General features: G+C 43.0%; 1 protein-coding gene and 1 long non-coding RNA gene across 6 annotated transcripts; one reads left to right on the top strand and one right to left on the bottom strand.

Annotated features, from left to right (window-relative positions):
- Positions 1 to 3,771: 3,771 nt before the first annotated feature.
- Positions 3,772 to 8,912, bottom strand: LOC115576183 (neurogenic differentiation factor 2). 4 transcript variants are annotated; one of them, XM_030408673.1, is made up of 2 exons: positions 8,418 to 8,912; positions 3,772 to 6,134 (listed from the first exon to the last, which is right to left on the bottom strand). In XM_030408673.1, exon 2 carries the CDS (start codon positions 6,125 to 6,127, stop codon positions 5,057 to 5,059), a length of 1,071 nt encoding a protein of 356 aa, XP_030264533.1. In that variant the 5' UTR covers positions 6,128 to 6,134; positions 8,418 to 8,912; the 3' UTR covers positions 3,772 to 5,056. The 4 variants fall into 4 exon arrangements, with proteins under 4 accessions (XP_030264533.1, XP_030264532.1, XP_030264535.1 ...); XM_030408672.1 differs by lacking the exon at positions 8,418 to 8,912 and adding an exon at positions 7,631 to 8,407; XM_030408675.1 differs by lacking the exon at positions 8,418 to 8,912 and adding an exon at positions 7,692 to 8,407.
- A 126-nt stretch (positions 8,913 to 9,038) lies between these two features.
- Positions 9,039 to 14,782, top strand: LOC115576185 (uncharacterized). 2 transcript variants are annotated; one of them, XR_003982786.1, is made up of 4 exons: positions 9,039 to 9,306; positions 12,161 to 12,253; positions 14,554 to 14,647; positions 14,737 to 14,782. It is a non-coding gene; the product is annotated as an uncharacterized LOC115576185 (long non-coding RNA). The 2 variants fall into 2 exon arrangements; XR_003982785.1 differs by lacking the exon at positions 9,039 to 9,306 and adding an exon at positions 11,660 to 11,716.
- The last annotated feature ends 6,967 nt before the right edge of the window (positions 14,783 to 21,749 follow it).

The following is a 21,749-nucleotide window of genomic DNA, read 5'->3' as shown; positions in this document are numbered from 1 at the left end:
TTTCATCCTGAGTGCAGCACAGAGTGTCACTGGAAGTTTTTTTTTCTCTTCTTCTTCTTGTTAAGAAGACTGGCAAAGACTGGCTGCAAATGAAAATCTGACTTTTTTTTAATTTTGCAGAATTATAAATTATTGCAAAGAAGGTAATAAAAGATTCATTCATAAATAATGGAAATAATTCTGTAAAAGTTTACTTCACCTGATTAACCACCTGTGAATCCTTTCGTATTTGCTCAAATCACAGATGCAACAAAATCATTTTCACATTTACCGAATATAGTTTTGACGTATAATTAAAGTCTTAATTTGATGACACACTCTTTTAAAATGTGATGACATGTCACAGCCTCTCTCACACACACTCTGTCAGTGTCCATGTAGCTTAGTGTCTCACTAAAAATAAAAAGCTTTCACTGCATCAATGATTTACAGAAGACCAGAGATTGTCAAATGAGCAGATTTGCCCCTTTTTTACTGACATGAATGTTTTCCTTCAAAACCAAAAGAAATACTGCTTTAATAACAACATAATTATAATAAAACTTCCACATTCTGTCTTGTTCCCTTCAGTGTGTGTCTTTTTCGTTGCAAGGTTACCACATGTAAGAACTGGATGCAACCACAGTCTTCTTCTTGTACAACATAACATGAGAGAGAAATATGCATATTCATAGGCCAACTCTTTACAAAAACAAAAAAAGCCTAGCTGTTGTTTGTGTGTATCTGCGTGTGTTTGTGTTTGTCCGTGCGTGTCTGTGCGTGTGGCGAAGGGTTACTCGGGATGAGCGCTCTCGTTTTTAAACGTCCTGGATAATGAACAGATGCTGCAAAAATTAGGAAAGAAACATCGACTCCTCCCAGCAGTGCCACTTTGGCCCGGTGAACTGGCACACTGGCGCGCACACTGGGTTGTCCTCTCCGGAGCTCCTGGTGCTGCTGCTGGGGAACATTAAGGGACTTGGCACGGCTCTCCTCCGCCAGCCTGCCAGCCTCTCTTTCTCCAACACACACACACACACACACACACACACACACACACACACACACACACACACACACACACACACACACACACTCTCTCTCTCTCTCTCTCTCTCTCTCTCTCTCTCTCTCCGGACTGTGGAGGTAGAAGAGGTGGTTGTGTGTGTGTGTGTGTGTGTGTGTGTGTGTGTGTGTGTGTGTGTGTGTGTGTGTGTGTGTGTGTGGAGAGAGTATTTTGATAGATGCCCTCTCCCACTGGCTTCACTTTTGGGCTGGCTCTTGCAGAAGTACATGCAACTTTTTTTTTTCTTCTTTGCTGATGAAGCCAAAAAGAAAATCGAGGCCTGAAACTAACACAAAAGTGTAACACAAGCTATTGGGTTGGGTTTTTTTTTTCTTCTGCTTCTTCTTTAGTGCTTCAGTGAGCTGCAGAAGTGCGGGTTTGATTCCCACACTCCTGCTAAATGAACGCGCTCACCTGCCAAAACAGAACATGTGGTATGTAATTTAAGGTAGTTGTGGTAAATTGAACTTAAAGGACAAAAATCATACGAACGAAACACTGCCAGTCGTGCTGAAGTTTGGAAGAAGTTAAGGATGGTTAAAATATTTCGCGCACTTTAATATCAAACATCCCACCAGCTCTGCAGACAAGATGTAAATAGTTTAGCTGATATTGCGTTAATCCCACAAGTGCTGCGTGAAGACTCACTTTGAGACACACAAAAATTCTATTTCTAAATTTGGATTTAAGATATCTTCGAAAATTACGCACTTCATTTTACAGATTATTTTTAAAGGGCGTTACGAGGCATTACGAGATAGTTTCCATCTAATTGAATACTCTGAAATGTGCTGATCGGTTAAAAATAACCCTCTTATATTGCACATTATTTACTGAAACTAATCTTAAAAAGCAACGATTTTCTGTCATTTTTTTGTTAATTATGACAGTCACTAACTTTACCAACAAAACTTTAAAACCTGCAGAGATATACAGAATAAATTCCAGGCGACTCGCTGGTGGAAGTCGGCTACAGATGACTGTGAAAGAAAAAAATAATATTTGTAAATTGTTTGGTCAGTTGCTCAAGAAAACCCTTGATTTTAAAATTATAAACCTACATTGTTATTGAATTACTGAAAACATCAAGATTCTTATTGGAGCGCCCTTGACTGATGCTCACAGTTGAAATTTATATTTAGATAGCATAATAAATGAATTTGACTTCAGCTGTTGCAGACTGATATTGATATTGGTATCGATATTGGTCATTATCATCGCCACCCAGAGCCAGCCTGTGTGTGTCCTTACAGCAGAGAGCACCCAGGACATTTTGGGGAACATATGGGTCCCGGGGCAGCGCTCCAAACCCAGCCGGGGTGGCAACGGCTGCCCCTTGCACTGTGTGTGTGTGACTGTGTGTGTGTGTGTGTGTGGTCACCCGTTGTTTTTTTTCTTCTAAATAACATTTCGTATTTCTATATTTAAGGAAACATATTAACGTATTTAACCGTCCCTTTAATGTGTGATGTGTGATGTTTGCAGGTTTAATTGATCTGAACAACTCGGGATAAATAAATCCATATATTTATAACGCCATATGATGAACCCTTGTTTAAAACGTATGACATAAATATGAGATGTGTGTTTAAAGTTACAGCAGGCGAAACTATGTAAAAGGGGGGGGGGGTCGACTTCATAATTGATATGTGATGTTTAATGCATCTTCGAAAGGTGGAATAAAAAAAGAGAAATATTTAGATTTTGTCACTGCTGCCAAAGCCGTGTTGTCTTAGCAATGCTGCAAAGTCCATAATTTTTTATTTAAGATAAAGAATTAAAAAGATAAAGAAATCCCTTGTTTTTCAACAAGTAGGCCTAATAAATTAGCACTTATCTGCAGGAATCGAAAATGTAAGACTCTAAACCGTCGAAAAGAAATGAAGGTCTTTATTATTATTATTTTCATGTCTCTACGTGCCTTTGATTCGCCCTCTCAGTCGTCGATATTCATTTCTCATGCACTGACGGAACCTAGTGTGAATACAACATGTTCTGTTGGGACGGGATCTAAAAATAACTCCTAAAATGTGTCCTCCAGCTCCTCGTGGATTGTGGATTGCATTATGTTTGGATCATTTTGATTTTTCCAGATTTAAAAGCTCAAATCGCCTGAAATCCTGTCTCTCCTGGAGGAGCTCTCCGTGGTGCTGAAACGAATATCCTCCACACATCTTGTCCAAGTGGTCAAGAGAATCTGAAGCAGACCTCCTTTATCATGCTGATGACCTTGAACGTTGCGCGGGGCATCAGTTTGTATTTATTTACCCAGGGTGACCAGACTCTGACCAGCCTGTATTCTCCAGTCACTGAATCGAAATGTACACCAGATCCTGTTTTCATCATGCAATTTATATCATTTTCATACATTTTTAAAGACTGTTTTATAAATTTGGAGGCTCTGCCAAGCAAAAATGACGCTTTGGCACCAGTTTACTTCATTGGGAGGAGAGGCAACACTGCCCTCTCCCTCCTGTCCCAGTTTGTAGAAAGGCCCCGAGGCTCTGTGAGGAACTCCTGCAGGTTGTGGCACAAGGCATGATCGTCCCTCACACTGTCCAATAAAAAAAGCCTGGTGCCTGTTAATGCTTCCCTAAAAGCCTGTAGCTGCATATTTTGATTATTCCCAATATCCTTCAAACACAAATGCTATTCAAATCCGATAAATAAACGGATTCAGCTGAGTGTTACTATTGCATGTTATGATAGATTAGAACGAAACAAAATCGAGTTGCACAATCTCATTTATTCATTTTATTTTACCACACAGTTGGTTGAATACAAAGTTGAAAGACTTGAATTTTATGAAAAAATGCTCAGCAACACATGGGATCCCTTCATTTCCACAGACTATCAACATTAATTACAAAAACAACACTATAAATACGTGCAGCATTAATAATAATAATAATAATAATAATAATAATAATAATAATAATAATAACATAGCTTTGCAAATCAAAACGAAAATGTTAAAACCAAAATGTAATTTGAAAACAAAATACAGTGCAAAGGCTCAATCAGAAGAATAAAAGGCAATATGAACAAATAAATAAATAAATAAATAAGAGTAAAAAAGAAAATGTGAAAAATGTCTGATTTCATTCTATTTTTATATATATATAATTTTGGAAGTTAAACCATTCTGGGCAGCTCAACCACTGTCAGATTAGTTGGGTGTTAATTCCAAAGTGTGTGTGTGTGTGTGTGTGTGTGTGTGTGTGTGTGTGTGTGTGTGTGTGTGTGAGAGAGAGAGAGAGAGAGAGTGTGTGTGTGTGTGTGTGTGTGTGTATGAGGCTGCGCGCACCCGTGCGTGCAGCAGCAACAGTGCTGATGAAACAGACAGTGTCTTTCCAGGCCTCGTCGCCTCCCTCTGTGGTCTCGTTGAGTTTTGCATAGATGCGAAACGATTGATTTGCTGGAGAACAGATTTCTTCTAAAACGACCCAACGTGCACATTTTCATCGGTTCCTTTGCGATTTCATCATTTCCACAATACACAACCTCCCCGCCAAAAAATCTCGCGTCAAGTGTGATTTGCATCAGCTTGTTCATTGATTTGTTTTCCAATTTCATATTAGAAAAATCACCGACCAACGTCGGGGTGTGGCTGTAGCCAGTGATGTAGTGGTAAATATATAAGTGGGTAAACAGTCATCAGGATGCGAACAACCACCGATACAAACACGAATCACACTTTGAAAAACGTTTATATTTTGAAGTTCCCTCATCGTTACACATCATGATATGAATTATTTAATCAGATTTCCATTTATTTCAGCTTTAAGAGCTTCATTGCTCGACATAAGATTGTGGCTTAGGCTTACCCTCCAGTACATCCCTGACTATAGCAAAACCAAAAGAAGAAGACGGACTAAATTAAAGGAAACACTAATGACAATGAGTGAAACATCTCTCCAGAAAGCCTCAGTCCTGGCAGGCAAGCTCGTCAAAAAGTGTGCCGTGGATAGATTGTTGATTGCAAGAGGGACGCACGATCGGTTTCTCAGTTTAATTGTGAAAAAACGCGTTCAGTTCATCGTACACGGGGGCCCGTTCGTGGTGTAAGTGCATGTCGTGGTAAGGCAGGACGTTTTCAGAGTGAATGCCGCTCCGGGACCCCGAGGAGCCAAACACCAGGTTGTGGGCCCCGGTGGATCTTGAGCCAGGCAGGCCGGAGTAATGCATAGAGTAGTGGTACCCCTTCTCGTTTTCGGGGGACGTGGAGTCTTGGTGCTTCAGGGAAAAGTTGCCGTTGACGCAAATGGGCGGGCTGAGGGGCCCCTCGTACTCGGGGCTGTTGTACTCAGGGGACCCGCTTCCGCCGTACAGAGAATCGTAAGTCGAGCAGTAGCCGTGCGTCCTCAACGGATGCGAGTTCGAACCCGGCTGGCAGTGAGGGCTGGAGAGACGCGCACACTGGTAGGGGTAGGAATGCATGGAGAAGGAGCCGGACCCGTACCTCCCCCCGTCTGGACACTGCTGCTCGGTGAGGAAGTTACGGGAGTTTAGCTGCAGGCAACCCGCGACCAGGTTGGTCGTAGGCTGGGACAGTCCTTTGCACAGCGTCTGGACGTAGGCCACGAGGTCGGGCCTTTTTCCAGAGCGTAATATCTCCGACAGGGCCCAGATATAGTTTTTGGCCAACCGCAGCGTCTCGATTTTGGACAGTTTTTGCGTTTTGGAGTAGCAGGGCACCACTTTACGCAGATTGTCGAGCGCGGAGTTCAGGTCGTGCATGCGGGTCCGCTCCCGTGCGTTGGCCTTTGTCCGCCGCATCTTGGAGCGCTCGATCCGGGCCGGGGTCATTTTGCGCTTCTTGGGGCCCCTTTTCTTGGGTCTGTCTCCTCCTGTATCCTCTCCGTCTTCCTCTTCATCCAACCCGTCGTCCTCGTCGTCTTCCCCAGCATGCTCGGATTGCGTCCGGCTGTCATCTCTCAGTTCAGATCCATCCATGTCGTCCTGGGTGTCCTGGTCCTCGTCTTTGATCTTGGACGAGTCGTCATCGCTGTCCTCCGCCCAGCCAGAGTATTTCTGCACGTCGGGGAGCAGTGAGGGGTCACTGAAAAGCCTCGTCAACATTGTGGCTCTGGAAAGGAAAAAAGGAAATCGAAAATGAGGCCAGACGAGCACAAACACACACAGTATCGATGTGGATGTGCAACAATCAAAAAAATGATTTCTAGCAGAAAAACGCACTTTTACGCACGAATAGTTAAGATGGATTCATTTCAAGGTGTGAGGTTACTAAACACTGATGATCCCAACTGTAAGTTTTTGTTAAAAACACACCCGAGTTCTTATTTTACCTAAAGGACAAATCGTGTAAATTTGTGGTGAAATAAAAAACGAGAGAAATCCGCTCTCAAAGCTTTTTGCGCTGGGTTACAGCCAGGCGGATCCCCATTTAATTCCCTGCTGTCATCCGTGTGCCCTGTCGCGTCCTCTCGCAGCGGGTCCCAGCGGCAGGGGCCACATTACAGGTCCCTTGGGGGCCCCCACTTTCACTCCTCCTGACGCCCATATACACACTTCTGGCTGCATTCCAGCACTATTCATCCGCACCATACACCTCTCCTCAGAGGGGGCGAAAGGGATTTTTATTTAATTGATCGGCTGTAGCTCCGTTTAAAGTCACGCTGATTATTAAATTAAGGCTTACAGACGTGTTCTGACTGGAGCTGTAAAAAAAGGCTCTTTAAATAGCATGGCCTGTGAGCAACACAACAAGAAGAAAAGACTAGATTAAAAAAAATAAAACCTTGAAAAATGAGAAAAAACAAACAATTATTGATGCTATTTCAACTGTAATAATATAATAATAGTAATGATAATAAAAACATACTCAAAAATGTCTGTAAGATGTTCTAAAAATGCCTACAAATTAATTTATGAAGAACAGCAAACGAACAAATTAACTATAAATGATTAGACATAAAGAAAAAACGCGTATTAATAAAGCTGAAATAGAAGTAAATTGAACAGCCTACCACTTGATTAGTAAACGCTGTCCCATCCCAGACAAAAAAGGGCTTCAGAGAGACGTGGTGATCTTTGGCAGCTTTAATAACTTCCTCCCTAACCCTCACATGCCTCTCTTCCCATCTATTATTATAGTGCGGCAGCAGATAGACTGCTAAGGTAGGCTGTGATGGTTGGTTAATTATCTCGGGGGGTGTGCCAGGGGCAAAATCTAGTTTTTAAATCTCAGGCTCAGGAGGTTTGCTCAATTAGAGGAGAAAAAACACAACAACGTTTAATTAACAGACCATGCAGCTTACACGAAATAGATTTCACACATAATTCAGTATGCACGAGTGCGTGATTTCAAAGCACTTTTTTTCCCCTTCACAGATGGAAATCGCTTGTATCCTTTTAGCCCTGTTAAATATATTAAAAAAAAAACTCGCCAAACACATTTATCCAATCTAGCAAAAAAGCCCCCCCACCTCCTCCTACTGTAACAACAACGACGCCTGTGCCTGAGACAACGTTGTGTCGAGATAGATTGTTGAAGATAAAACTAGACAAACAGAGATAAATCACGCTGCACACTGCCTGTCACAGCCAATGGCGCTGTCCCACCCTTTCATTTGCTCCGAGATTGAACGTGGAAAATCATCGACAAATGCATCAATAAATCTCCCATTAAGATCGAGGAGCGTCCTTCTCTCATGGGCCCCGATATCGAAATCTTCCAGATAAAAAGTCTCACACCGCGTTGTCTTTTGTTTCTCTGGTTCAGTGTCCAGACGCGGAATCTCTAAATCAAATCAGCGTCCGATATGATCTATTTACAGCGTCGCTGTGAGGAGGGGGGGCTGCTCCGATGGATCCTCAGGACTGCTTCTTGTAAATGATCCTGGAAGGAGCGGGGACGCTTGCCTTTTTGACTCGAGCGGGGTGTTTGGATTTAGCTGTTATAATCCAGGTAGATTTGGATGTCAAAAGTTGAAGGGCACGCAGGGGGAGCGCGGGGGAGTGAGGAGGTATTTGTGCGAGCGCGCTCAGACGGAAACCTACTAAAACGAGCCTTGTGTGTCCATTTGTGACATCTTTTTGTTGTTGTTGTTAGGATGGATTTCAAAGCCTCAAAGACACCGACGAAAAAGCTATACATTAGATTTCCATATGGATCCATGCCAGGAGATAATAAACCTTTTACTCTGTAAAACACGTAAATTCGCCTAAAACTGGCACTTGGCGCCACATGAGAACTGTATAAAACACCTTGCACTAAAAAAACACATCTGTTCATCTTTTTATCAGATTAATTTCTCCTCCATTTTGGATAAGGCACTTAAGCATCCGGGATGTGTGTGTGTGTGTTTTTTTCCTTCTCGCTAGTGTTGTTGTTTATGTTCCAACTTACCTCGAGCTCCTTGCAGGGGATGGGAGGCAACAAAAAACAAAAAACAAAAAAAAAACACGCGCTTGAGTTTCAGACCATCTTCAGGGACCGCACGAGTGAGCGAACCAACGCTCCCTGTCAGCGTGTCGGCGCAGGCAGCTCTCTCTCACTGCTGGGTTGTTGAGGGGTGCCTCTTCTCTCCAAATGCGCGCTCTCCGAATAACCGGAGCCTGTGAACGGACGTGCGTCTTGGTGTGTCTGTGTATACGCGAGTCAGTAAGCGAGCATGTATGCATGTATGCTTGTGTGTGCGTATATGCGTGTGTGTGTGTGTGTGTGTGTGTGAGAGTGAGTGAGTGAGTGAGCGCGCGTGTGGCAACCGTGAGCTACCGGGGACGGGGTTACATACCAGCTAAGGCTGTGATGCCAGCGCCCATATGGCTGGCACGTCACCGGCAAGAGCCATCACATGAGAGCCCGGTGATTGACATGCGCCCGCATTCGGAGAGATTTGCCCGCGGGGGGAGAGAGACACAGAGAGAGAGAGAGAGAGAGAAAGAAAGAGAGAGAGAGAGAGAAGGAGGAGGAGGTAGGAGGAGGTGGTGGTGGTGGTGGAGGAGGAGGAGGAGGGCCCCGCCATCTGTCACCGCGCTAGAGCTCACACAGCCAGAAAAAAAGGAGGAAAAACAGAAGAGAGAGGGAGAAAATAAAATGGTGGAACAACAAAACTCATCATTGTTGACCTGTGCTGCTGCTTCAAGGGATGCAGGCTATCTTTTTTTAATCAGACCTGTGAATTTTTGTCGTTCACCTGCCAAACTCGCACGTCACTGATTAATGCAATTTAGAGGAGAGCTGCGCAGACATCCCAGCAGTCACCACGAGGAAGATTTGGTGGACATTCTAGGAGGTAAATACACAGTAAAGCATATTGAGGTCAACATATGTTGAGTTTTACTCCTTGAGGTCACCCCTGTGATGTGGACTGTAGTGTTATATGCCTACATCGACAGTACAGTGAAGGCAAACAAGTTTCAAATTCATATTCACACAAGCAACGAATCAACTATCCTCTCTTAAAGATTCTATTCTCATGTCCAAGTCATCAGTTTAAGGAGACAGCACAGTGATACTGTGTGGATCCTATTATAACATTACATCAATTAACTCTTCAGCAAATAAAAGGTGGGTACACAGGGTTTAGTTGCCAGGTTTATCCTCCATCACATCTCTGGTTCAGAAGCAGGGTTGATGTAGGGGGATGGGGATGCCTTATAAGTGCATTAAGGCGGTGGAACAGACGGCATATTGTTTATTTATTTACCTAATTGGATCAAATTATGCTTCCATGTATTCAGAGGAATGACAACCAAAACCAATTGTGATTTTTTTCTGACTCTTGTGGGCACAAACAGGGTGCAGATGACCCACTTACCAAAGCTGCAAATGAGTCAGATTAAAAGGTATATTATTACATTGTATGTGTGTGTGTGTGTGTGTGTGTGGACTGGTGCTCATGTGGTTAGGTGAGAAGATCGAATGCTTACTGGTTGCTGTGTCCGAATGTGTGAGGTTTGCCAGAGCTGCTGCTGGTGTTTCCAGCATTCAGTGCCGAGCGAGGGGAGCCTGCAGGGGCGAGCATCAGAGAGACAGGGGTAAAGAGACAATAAGAGGAAGGATAAGGGAGAGAGAGAGTGAGTGAGACCCAGGTGTGCAGGCTCACTAGGGATGTATGAAAAATGAGGAGGAAGGGGGGATGTAGCTGTAGATGACAGGGAATTGGTGCTGGTAGGGGCTGGCAGCGGTGCCCAATATTTAGGAGGAGGCATGCTGGCACATCAGCACCATAGATGCAAGAATTCCCCGTCACCAGCATCCTGGTCCCTTCACTGTGTTTGCTTTGCAGCATTGTGTCCATCCCAGATCTGAGATCTCTCTATTTACAGACATTAGTGGAGTTAATGTGAGAGAAATTAGCTCTATGACCACCAAGTCCAACTTGGCACAAAGACACCCACCGGACTGAGGGAACAGGGACCTGGAGGCTGAGAAATAGCTGATAGAAGCTCATCATGTCCTTGGGCCTGGATCACCCCTACATCTCCTCCGCAGCCACAACTGAGGGAGTGTTTGGGGGGTTGCGGGGTCATCCCTGGGGTCACCAGTAGTGTGGCAGCTGTGGCTAGGGAGCCGTGATGCCGCACATTCACTAATGTGCCTCATCCCTTCTGGGATGAGGGGATGGTAACCTGGCACTACCCCAAACCGTGGTGGGGTGATTCTGACAGTGTGTGTGTGTGTGTGTTTGCGAGTATGGAGGGGGAATAGAGGGGCATCTCTGCTGCTCGCCAAATCGGTGCCCTATCCTACCTCAGCTGATGCTTCTCAACAAGTCCCAAACAACCTTCAGGTCACCTTGCCAAAATAAATGCTAAATGTCAACAGTGTGGCTTTAGCCAACGCAGGCCAGAGGCGAATCCAATCAGGGAGGATTTGATCTGATATTGAAACGCCGGAGGAAAGCTTGTTTGGAATCATGATATTTTAGAATGACTTTACATCCTGTTTGTACACAGATTAGTCTTAAGTAAGGGCCACCTGCTGTGCTTTTTCATTGACTAAATGCATGTAATCAAAATGCAAAACTGAAGCCCCTTTCCCTTTAAGATATCAAATTCTCCATCACAGTTTTTCCTTCCATGGTCAAATGACACCCAATAGCCTCTCAAAGTCATCAAGCCACACCTCCACACCTTTTTCATCCTGCCCCTCCTCTTCTCACTGTCAGACATGTGAGGTGATGACCTGCACTTCACTTGTCTTTCTGGAAGAAGTGCAAACTTCTGCTGGCGCAAATTTGAAATACAGCTCACAAACACACAGCACTCTCTCTCTCACACACACGCACACGCACACACACACACACACACACACACACACACACACACACAGACCCTCCCACCCCCACCAGACTCCCGGACCCCATCTGCACTCTCCTCTCTCCAGCCCCCTAATTGCATATGCACAAATGCAAATGCCTATTAATTAATTACTTGACTAATTAGTGCAGTGGTATTTTAGAGCGATAAATCAAGTGGAGATGGGGCCGAGGACGGAGGGGCAGGAGGAGGGCTGCACAGAGCATCGACAATGAACCCACACCAGAGGGAGTGCTCCCATTGTACAAGTCCTGTGTGTGAGTGCGTGCTGTGAGGAGGAGGAGGAGGAGGAGGAGGAGGTGGAGGAGGAGGAGGTGCACAGTACAGCCTCTGAAGTGAAATCTAAAAATGCTGAAGAGCCCGAAGAGGTGACTGAGCGAGGTGAGTGCTCTTTGTCTTAGGAAGGTAGAGAAACAGAGAGAGAGGGGGGAAGAAATTTAGGTTGCATGTGTGATATGACCTCTGCTCTACCAACTGTGTCTTTTCCTGGCAGGTGGCCAAGCTTGGATGCACCTATTTTCACAAAGGAGAAACCATCAGCTACGCACCACGGCTGCTCCTGCTGATGCATATTTATACTGATATTGTAAACCATGTACAATAATTCAATGAGCATAACAGTTGGCATCGCTTACGCAGTGATACTGATGTGATAATTGTGGCATCTGTGATTGGGAGGTGAATAATCCTGGCAGCCGTGGTAAATTGTGTATCTGTCTATGTGTGTGTGTGGGTGTGTGGGTGCCTGTAGGTGTGCCAGGCCCCCACCATAGGTACCCATGGAGATCTCCGGACTGAAATATTCATTCTTGTTTGCTCGCCCAGACAGTGTGGTCCTAATTGCAGCATCAGAAAGCTCCACCTCTCCCTATCGTCTGGCTTGGCTGCAGTGGAGACGAACCTCATCTGGGAGCCTGTGTAAGTATGTGTGTGTGCACGTGTGTGTGTGTGTGTTTGTGTACTTGTACATCCATCCTCCTTTTCTAGGGAGTGGAAGCGGGGTTGGTGGATTTGTGCTTGGCTCACTCTTCCCACATTTCTCAGTCATTCACAAACACGATGCACAAAAAGCACATTTTCAAGGAGCTGTTCCATGTGTCAAATTCATTCATTTAATTTGCCTGCATGTCACATTTTCCACGTATTTTCAGCTTCCCTTCATGCCTCATTCCCTCTGCTTGCGTTGGAGTTGGGGTGACTATTGATCTCTCTGTCAACATGACTGTCTGTCTGTCTGTCTGTCGGTCGGTCGGTCCACAGGGTGCGTGTGTGTGAAGCTCTGGAGTTTTTCATCAGTTCCTGTGCCAACCCAACCCGTGCCTGGCCAAGCTGAACCATCTTGTGGGATTTTTGGCTTTTAATTATAGTAAGAGAGGATTAATTATGGCAGTGGAAACAAGGGGCCATGCATTATTGATGCTATGAGTGAAGGGCTGGAGGGGGTAGAGGGTGCTAATTAAATCACTGCCCTACTGCCACGTCCTCCTCTGTCTCTGCCTCCACCATGTCTTACACCTGCTACATCTCTGACACCCCACTCCACTTTCCTCCTCACACCCACCCACACATATACACTCCCATATATTGTCAACCTCGCACACTCACACAATTCTGTTGTCATTTTTCACACCTATCTCACTGAAATCTACAAATCAAAGTTTAAAAAGTCTCCCACTTAACAAACCATCCTTACTTTCACATCTTTGAGTGTTTCTGCCGCCTCATTGAATCTCAGTCATGTGTCAGACGACTTTTCTCTGTCAGTGTCTCTGCGTCCTGTTGCCAGTGACTGGTATTTATTGGATGTCCCTCAGTGGTGACACGTTTTAAATTTGCTTTCATCCTAAATGAGCACCTCAGTTTCAATTTTAACCCCCTTTTAGAAAGCCACACACACACACACACACACACACACACACACACACACACACACACACACACACACACACACAGTCAACAGGGGATGAGCCTTTTAAAAAGCCAAATGTAACAGAAGGCTGCCATCTAGTGGATTGTATTTATTACTATCACTTCATCTATGTCCATAAAACCATTTAACAGATTTAAACTTCATGTACCGCATGTTATACACTTTCATTTCATTTTTAAAGACCCCACATTAATCAAGATTTGTGTATTTGCCAGTGTCAGACAGCTGGTTAGTTTCCAGCTGCAGTCCTTTGGTGAGATGTTTTGAGACCTTTGAAAAGATCAAATTTACACAACAAAGATGACAAGATGGCATAAAGACAGCAACAGCAACATAAGCCATATTAAGGCCACAGGAAACAGCAAAACAACAGAGCAATGAAGCAGCAACAAAAAACAAAATTTTCAGGACATTTAGCCATTCAAGAAATATGAAGGAACAGCACAGAGCTAAACAATACAACCATTTGATTAATGCAGAGCAGCGATAAACAGGAAACATCAGTGAAATTTGACAATCATTATATCCAGATTTGCAGTTGGGGGTTAGTACATTATGCACATAGCACACAAGATATGCTGCACAGAATTTTAAAATACCAATCGAAAAAACAACAACAAAAAAACATACCAGATTACCAGAACACTAGAAAACTAGAAGATTTGTCTTACTTCTGTCACATATGCAGTGGTTGTTCCCAAGTAAACAGCCTTCATTGTGTACATTGGTGGAGCCACTCTTTAAACTGAAAATAGAAAACAGTTAAAAAAGTATATATCAAGTAAATTCATTGTGAAAACTAATGCATACAGTGTTTATTTCACCATTTCTCTGTTACTGTAAGACAAGAGAGTTACAAGAGTTTTTTCAGTCAGACCTCTTTCACCTAAAATACCACCAAACAGGCCACAACATTTCTTCTTGTGACAATTTGTGACAGTCCCAACATCTGTGATATGTGTTATTCCAAAGCGTACCGACAACTGTTGAGAGAGTGAAACCATCCAATGGAAAATCAAACCATGTTTTTACTGAATTTCTTCATTGTAAGAGAATTATGAACTGTTCATTTTGAAAGGGACCCCAATCAGTTCTTCTCATTGCATTTAGACTAGTAAACGTTCCATTCAAGCTTAAACACTGATGCTAAACTAGTACACAATTCTTATATGCTGCTTTTTTGTTTTAGGAAGTTTTATTTCCAAGACTCTCAAATCCTCTCCCTCTTGGGTTCTGGTCTTATATCTCTTCTCTCTTTATTCCTGTGATTCGTACTCTGAATTCTCAGGGATTATCTCATCGTGTGCTGTGTTGTCCCAACACATTCCAGATGGATATTGGTTCCCTGGCGTCTGACGTTGCAATGATAACAAGCTAAGGAGGTAATCCCCTTTCCATCCCTCTGTTTTTCTGTCATATTTTCATTGTACAGTACTCAGTGCACTGTTTTTGGGATATTTTTATCCACTAGGAAGATACAAGACAAGCTGGCTTCAAGTTAAACATCCACCCTGCCGAAAAAGTATGTAAAACTTTATAGCACCCGGTTACAAAGTTCATTGTCATCCTCATAATAAAACATTTACATACAAGAAACGCTGAAACAAAAAAATGTGTACATCTGAATTACGTAAAAAGTCATACAAATCAAAACAACGTGAAGATCAATAAAACGAGTTTGAGAAAGAAAAAACACCAGTTTTAAGGAACTCTCAAAAATCCTGAAGATGTCTTTTTATAGTCTGTGGTCTGACCTCTGCAGGTACACAGAACAAAATCAATAACATTTCTGATCATCCACGTGTCTTTTCTAAATTGTAATTACACCAACAAGACAGCAGATGGTGCACATGTGTCCTTCATGACCAACACATCTATAGCTGCTGGCCTAGTGCAGCTTTCCCAGGTGTATGTGACTCTAACCGTTCATGTGAGCAGGACCTGTTTATTGTGTGGTGGTATATTATATAACTGGATGGAGGGGGATGAGTGAAGAGTTAAGTGGGGTGTTGACCGACAGGCAGTGCCTCTTCGTGCCCCTCGACAGAATTACCAGGACACCTGTGATGACGGTACAAAGCCTCTCTGTGATCCTGATTAATGGAATATCTCGCCTTTTACAGTGATGTTTGTCCCTGAAATCCCTTGTGAAGGTATCAGCTTATTACTGCCAGAGCACCTGGCACGTGGAGAGAATTAGGTAGAATGAAAGTGAGGAGTAGACTTTTATTGACAATATTTGTTTTTAATATTTTGTATTTATAGTACTGTGGCCTGTTTCTTTTGTTGCTGCAGCTTGAATTTGTTCTGAATACGTACCCAGAGTGCATTTGGTCTTCATTGCGGGTCGGGTATCCTCTGCAGAGGGCCTGAGGGGCCTGTGAATTGCCTTCATAACAGGGAGGTTTTTGTCAGCTCTTGCTCCACTGAATGTCACATGGTAGAAGATGCCCCGTTTGGGAGATTGATTTACACAGTTTTTCCTAATCTGTCTTTGGAGCTGGCTTGGAGTGTCTCCAGTGTGTGTGTGTGTGTGTGTGTGTGTGTGTGTGTGTGTGCAGTGTACATGTCACACATTTTGTACAGCATGTCCCTGCTTTCTGCTGGAGTTATTATCACGTTTGGTGTTTCCAGGCTGCGAGTGTGATCCATCTTCATGAGGTTTTTCTCTGGTTCTGCCAGCACAGCGTTTTTAATGACAACCTGATGCCTTAAACCAAATAAACTAGAGACCCCCACTTGTGGTGGGATCACATCAGCTGTAACACCAAATCGGGTTGTATGGTACATTAAAACACGACACATGCCACAGGTGAGTTTGGTGAAACAGGTGAGATAAAGCGGATTTACCCAATATGCCTAACCATCCTCACATGGTTCACTGTTTCACCAACTTGTTTCTCTCGTGTCGTGTGTTCCCAAGCACCATACACACCAATTTGGTGTCTCAGCTGGTGTGATCGCATTGCAAGATGGTCTCTAGTTTTCTAGAGTGGACACAAATGATTGAAACTGGGAAGCAGTGCCGGGGATTCTGGCACAACTTCACCTTTTTCCATGGTGCATGGAGAAGGGAACACTTTTTAAAGAGGTTGAAACTCCAACAACACTTAATAAAATGGATAGATTACACCAACTGGACTATTTGGGAGTACCCTAAACAAACATTTTCATGTTTGGTAAACAAATCAAATGTTTTAAATGGCGCATGATTATTATTATCATTATTATGATACTCATTGATTTAGTTAGCTATATATTTTAGCTTATCTACATATTTGACTCTGCAATTGATTCTGTCATGTATTTAATGGGGGCAGTAGATCTGTGATTCTTTATATAAAGCATGTTAATTATTATTCAATGTAGACAGTTTATGTTCCTTTCTCCTGTGTCTTAGCCCCCTAGAGGCAAGGAGGCATTTTAATGCTAATGTGTTTTAGCTTGTGGTCTTCATCGGGGTCATCCAAGATGAGGTCATCCATGACAACCTCTTATGACTGAAACTGGGATTCAGTGATTCATGACTTAAAACAAATGAAGGTCAGGGGTATAAAGTCAGAGGCCAGTGGTCCCTTATCTACCCCCTACCCCCGTACTTCCAGTGACCTTGACCAGACAACGTCCCTTTTCAGAATTGTAAAGTCTTCTGACTGCATCTTGAACGGTTGTGTCACCATTGTGGTGACAATGGGTGTCTCAGGGACAGCATTTTGCCATGATGGCAAACTCAGATGCACACACACCAACTCACACACTCACAAGTTGGAAACAATACCAGCCATGCTGTCACACCTGGTAATAAACATAGTAAAAAGCAATGAAAATAGAGGCAGGCACAAGCAAACCCACAAATAGATGTCTGTAAATACACACAGCAGCATCACGAGTAGAGCAAGTGACATATCAGACTTAATTAGAAGTACTAACAAATAGAGACACCCCCAGGGGTATTCAACCCAGCAAACATTGTGGGAAGGTAAGCAGTTACACAAATAACGGATCAATCTGTTACCAAGTTAATTAAAATGGTACCGGAAAAATTGAGGTACAAACAGAAATGTTCTTTTCTACACCATTCATGAGCAAATGAGTTCATGTACTGAAGAATATCAATGTCGTTTCTAATTAGAGCAATTTGTTACTTGTCAGTGTGTCAGAAATGTTGGGTACTATGTTACTATGACAGGCGGCCGAGGATTTTACACTGCCTGGCTGCTCTTGACGCGTCTGTGTTCGAAAGTATGAAAGCTTACCTGACAATTTGTCTCTATTTATCCCTACAGCACAGGAGGCTGTTCATGTTTATGGTGCAACATTGTATATATTTTCAGTGTGTTTTGCTTTGTCTAAGTGTTTACCCTCCCAGCTTCACATTCTAATTAAACCTAACCCATACCCAATCCATTTAATCTAACCCCACTGGTCTTGTGGAGCTGCAGATGATGAGCTGACCGGGCAGAATGACTCCCAGGAGTAAATATTGTGGGCTTTCACTAAGAACAGAATGTGCTGTCCGAATTTTTTAAAATCTTCTGGTGCCCTAAATCTGATTTTTTGGAGCTCTAATCTAGCCAGTATGTATCATTCAGCACCACACTCCTCTTCAGTTAACCTTTAGTAAGATACAGTAAATGGTTACTTGCTGCGTAACTGTAATTACACACGTGGAATTATCCTACTCTATTGTATGTGCGTCAGACTTGGTTTCATTTAAAAAATGTTTGTGGTTTATGTACCATGGTGGCACCATCTTCCCTTCCCATCTGTAATAATGTGACTGATTTGATTTTTATTCTCTTTTTCCGGTCATGCTCTTACTAGATTTACATTTCTTTCTAAACAAACAGTTTATCTGCAGATACTTTCCTCACTAATTCCGGGAACCAAGGCTGTAAGATGCATTTCATTTTTTGCCAGGGAATTGTGATTATTTTTGGAGATTAAATGCCTCATCTTTTATTGGAGTCTGAGATCACAGCTGATCATCTTATTTGTGTTTACTGTGCCAGCCTTGCACTTGCTTGTTTAGTCTGTGTTTGACTATTTTTATGTTCTTTCCAGTTTTATCTTGGCATGTCCTCCCAGGTTTTCTCATTGTGGTTGTGCAGCAAACTCTTTGGACACAGTGCAGCAACAAAGTTGACTAGAATAGAGTAGAAGTTAATCATCCAAACGTGGACATTTTCCCAAAACCAGCATCACACATACGCAATGTACTGGTCAGAATATGCCAATAAAATTGTTAGAATACATTTGGAAAAGAAAGTCTGCAGATGGTGAAAAGGATCAAGAGAAACTTAAAACCAGCTGAAGATCATGTTTATAGGTGTGGTTACAGGTAAAAGAGAAGATCACACTTCACACAGCACTAATCAGTGGGTTTAGTTTTAGCCTCATAGATATCATATTTACAGTTGTGGCCTGCTCAGTCATGGGATTTCCTTACAAAAATAAATATGTGCAGTCTTTTAAAAAAACATGTTTTTCTAATGCCATCACTGTAAAAGACTGTTTATGACAAATAATATACCTAAACATTTCAGTTCTGCAAATAATTCCACTTTCAGGTTCTCTGTGAATATAAATGATATTCAGTCTTTAGTCTCGCTCGCACTAAAGATATGATAAGTTACATTGTGCAGTAATGCACAAATATGACTGGACCATTGTTATATATTCTGTTGAGTTATGTACTTACACTCATAAGTTAAAATCCCTGGGGTTGACAGGGTGGACACGAAAAAATATGCTGTTCCCCGACAATATACCAGTGTGAACACCACAATGTAACTTCAATTATAATAATATGCAATGAAAGCATTTGTACTGATTATAGGAACATATAACGTTTTCAGGTTTCAAAAGAGTCTGTCGTTGGCTTACCTCCAGTACATTCAAACAAAGGATATGTTTTGCATTTACTTATTTCTACAACTCAATACAGTGAAACACATTTATTTTTAGTTTACGTTGAATTTGTGTCAATTAGAGAAGCGAGCAGTGCAACGTTTTCCCTAGCTGATAGGGGGAGTGTTCATTAGCAGAGTTACAGCACGGCTTTTGGTGTCCCCTCTCAAGAATTGGTCCCTTACAAATTTTATATCATATTTTCCCCCCTGCTTACGTTATCCTTAAAGCAAAACTCTCGCCAAAAAGCAACCGAGACTTTATTTGGGATTGAATATGAGTCAAACCTTCGTGTAAAAGCATAATTACGACGAAAGAGGCACTTTTAAGATTTACCGTAGTTTCGGTTTTGGGCACGTCAATTTTGAACGGGAGTGCTCGGGGCATGATACGCTAGCATCAAAATTATTTTTAGAACACTAAGAAGGCTCGACACAACATTAAACTTTGCTCGTAGCAACATCTCCTGCGCGTCGCCGTCATGGCAGGCAAAAAGTGTCGATCCCTGAGTGCGACCTGACAGGCACGCTTGAGGAGCGGTTCACCATTACTCTCCTGCCTGTCAGGTCGCACTCGGGGATCAACACTTTTTGCCTGGCATGACGGCGACGCGCAGGAGATGCTGCAGCTAACGTGAGTAGTTCAAAAACCTTCTTTTTCATAAACTCTGTGTACACAAACAATGTTCTCAATGCTCGTGTTCATGAGTAGAGACCCTGGTGATGCTACGAGCAAAGTTTCATGTTGTGTCAAGCCTTCTTAGTGTTCTAAAAATAGCGATTTTGATGCTAGCGTATCATGCCCCTAGCTCTCCCGTTCAAAATTAACGTGCCCAAAACCGAAACTACGGTAAATCTTAAAAGTGCCTCCTTCGTCGTAATTATGCTTTTACACGAAGGTTTGACTCATATTCAATCCCAAATAAAGCCTCGGTTGCTTTTTTGCGAGAGTTTCGCTTTAACTTTCCAAACATGTTGAAACCCAGAGAAATGTTTGATTTTCTTCAAGGTAAGGGAGCATTTTATTTGGTCACCTGTTGCTATATGACCTCTGGGAGAGAGTCAGACAGTGAGAGAGGATGTCGACAAACAAGACTGCACATAATGTGAATTAAAACTTGAAAACATCAGCTTGTCCTTGAACATTTCTGCCTGGGTCACGAAGAGAGATTTCCATCAGCAATGCGGGTTGATTAACAATGAAGACAGCAGCTCCCATGATCCCAAGCTACTTGTCTCTTGTTTTGATTGAGAGGCCCCTAGTGGCATAAATTACATACTGTACTTTAATGACTGCAGGGCTGACCTGAGACCAGCTGATCAGCTCTGGCCTGTGATGTTAATATCACAGCCCTTTATGTGTAGTGCCAAACTGCCAAAGCAAACAAATGTTCAGTATATTAGGAATCTGTTTGCTATTTGTTTCGATGGAGAACCCAGGCACTCGGGTGCACCTGTGCTCATTACTTCTTGCTCACACACAGTGCCATTAGGAATCTATGAGGCCCCTTTGATTCATAAAAAGGCTGCAACTGACTGCCTGATTGGCCAAAGCATTAAATAAAAAAATATTTCTCAGTTAATTTGTTTATTATCTGACAACTACTCAATCACGGGTTTCATTAAATAGTGGGATTCTGCAGCTTGTAGTGAGCTCTCAAACCGAGCCTATTACACATTCCTCGTGAAATATTGCACAATTCCTGCAAGTTATGCAAACACTGGAACAAAATCAGATGGCAGCGGGTGACTGAAAAAGGTCAAAGTTCTTCAGCATCTACTTACACAGTCTGTATTTTGTCTAGCTCGACAAAAAACCTAAACTGGAACCGTTTCAGGCTTCATGTATATAAAGAGACATAATTGCCACCTGCAGGCATGTGGAGGTGGTATGTACTTCACACAGGAGTGGCTTTACAGCAGAGTCAAAAACCTAGACATAGCCTTTAAAAAGTCATCCCCCACTCCCCTTGTTCACCCCTGCATGGAAACTGGGAATAAATATCACACTGGCGAGTTCAGCTTGCTCTGACCGGAGGGATAAACACTCCTTGACTGTTTAATGATTTTCTGGACTCTTTATACAACAGTTACGCTCCCAGAGCACCGTATATACCTTGACCCTCTTCTCTGTTCTGCCCACCAAGCCCCTCCAGCCACCTCACTCACCCTCCTCCTCCTCCTCCCCCTCCTCCTTCTCCTCCTCCTCAGCCCATGCCAAAGCTCAACTCTGCCCGGAGGCCAAATCCACTTCTCTTCACTGTCCAAATCCCTCTGCCATGTGAGTGAAATAACAGCAAGGCCCTGAAAATAGCACTGGAACTGCCCTTCTCACTCTATTCCCTTTACATCGCCTCCACCCCCTCTACGTCCGCCATTGTCCGTCTATATCATGTACTCAATGTTCTTGTCAATGTTCTGACATTGATTATGTATTTTTAAAAGCACTGGTATATATCTCATTAGATCATATGTTCTGTTGGAACATTTTAATTAGCATTGTTTCAGTAATCGATGAATCTCTACAGGATGGAGGACAAATTGACAGCCGCGCCATTTCACCGTGGCTGTGACC

This window comes from Sparus aurata, chromosome 23 (assembly GCF_900880675.1).
Source record: "Sparus aurata chromosome 23, fSpaAur1.1, whole genome shotgun sequence".
NCBI lineage: Eukaryota > Metazoa > Chordata > Actinopteri > Spariformes > Sparidae > Sparus > Sparus aurata.
Note: the sequence above shows the minus strand (reverse complement) of the source record. Positions and strands in the feature narration are given on the sequence as shown.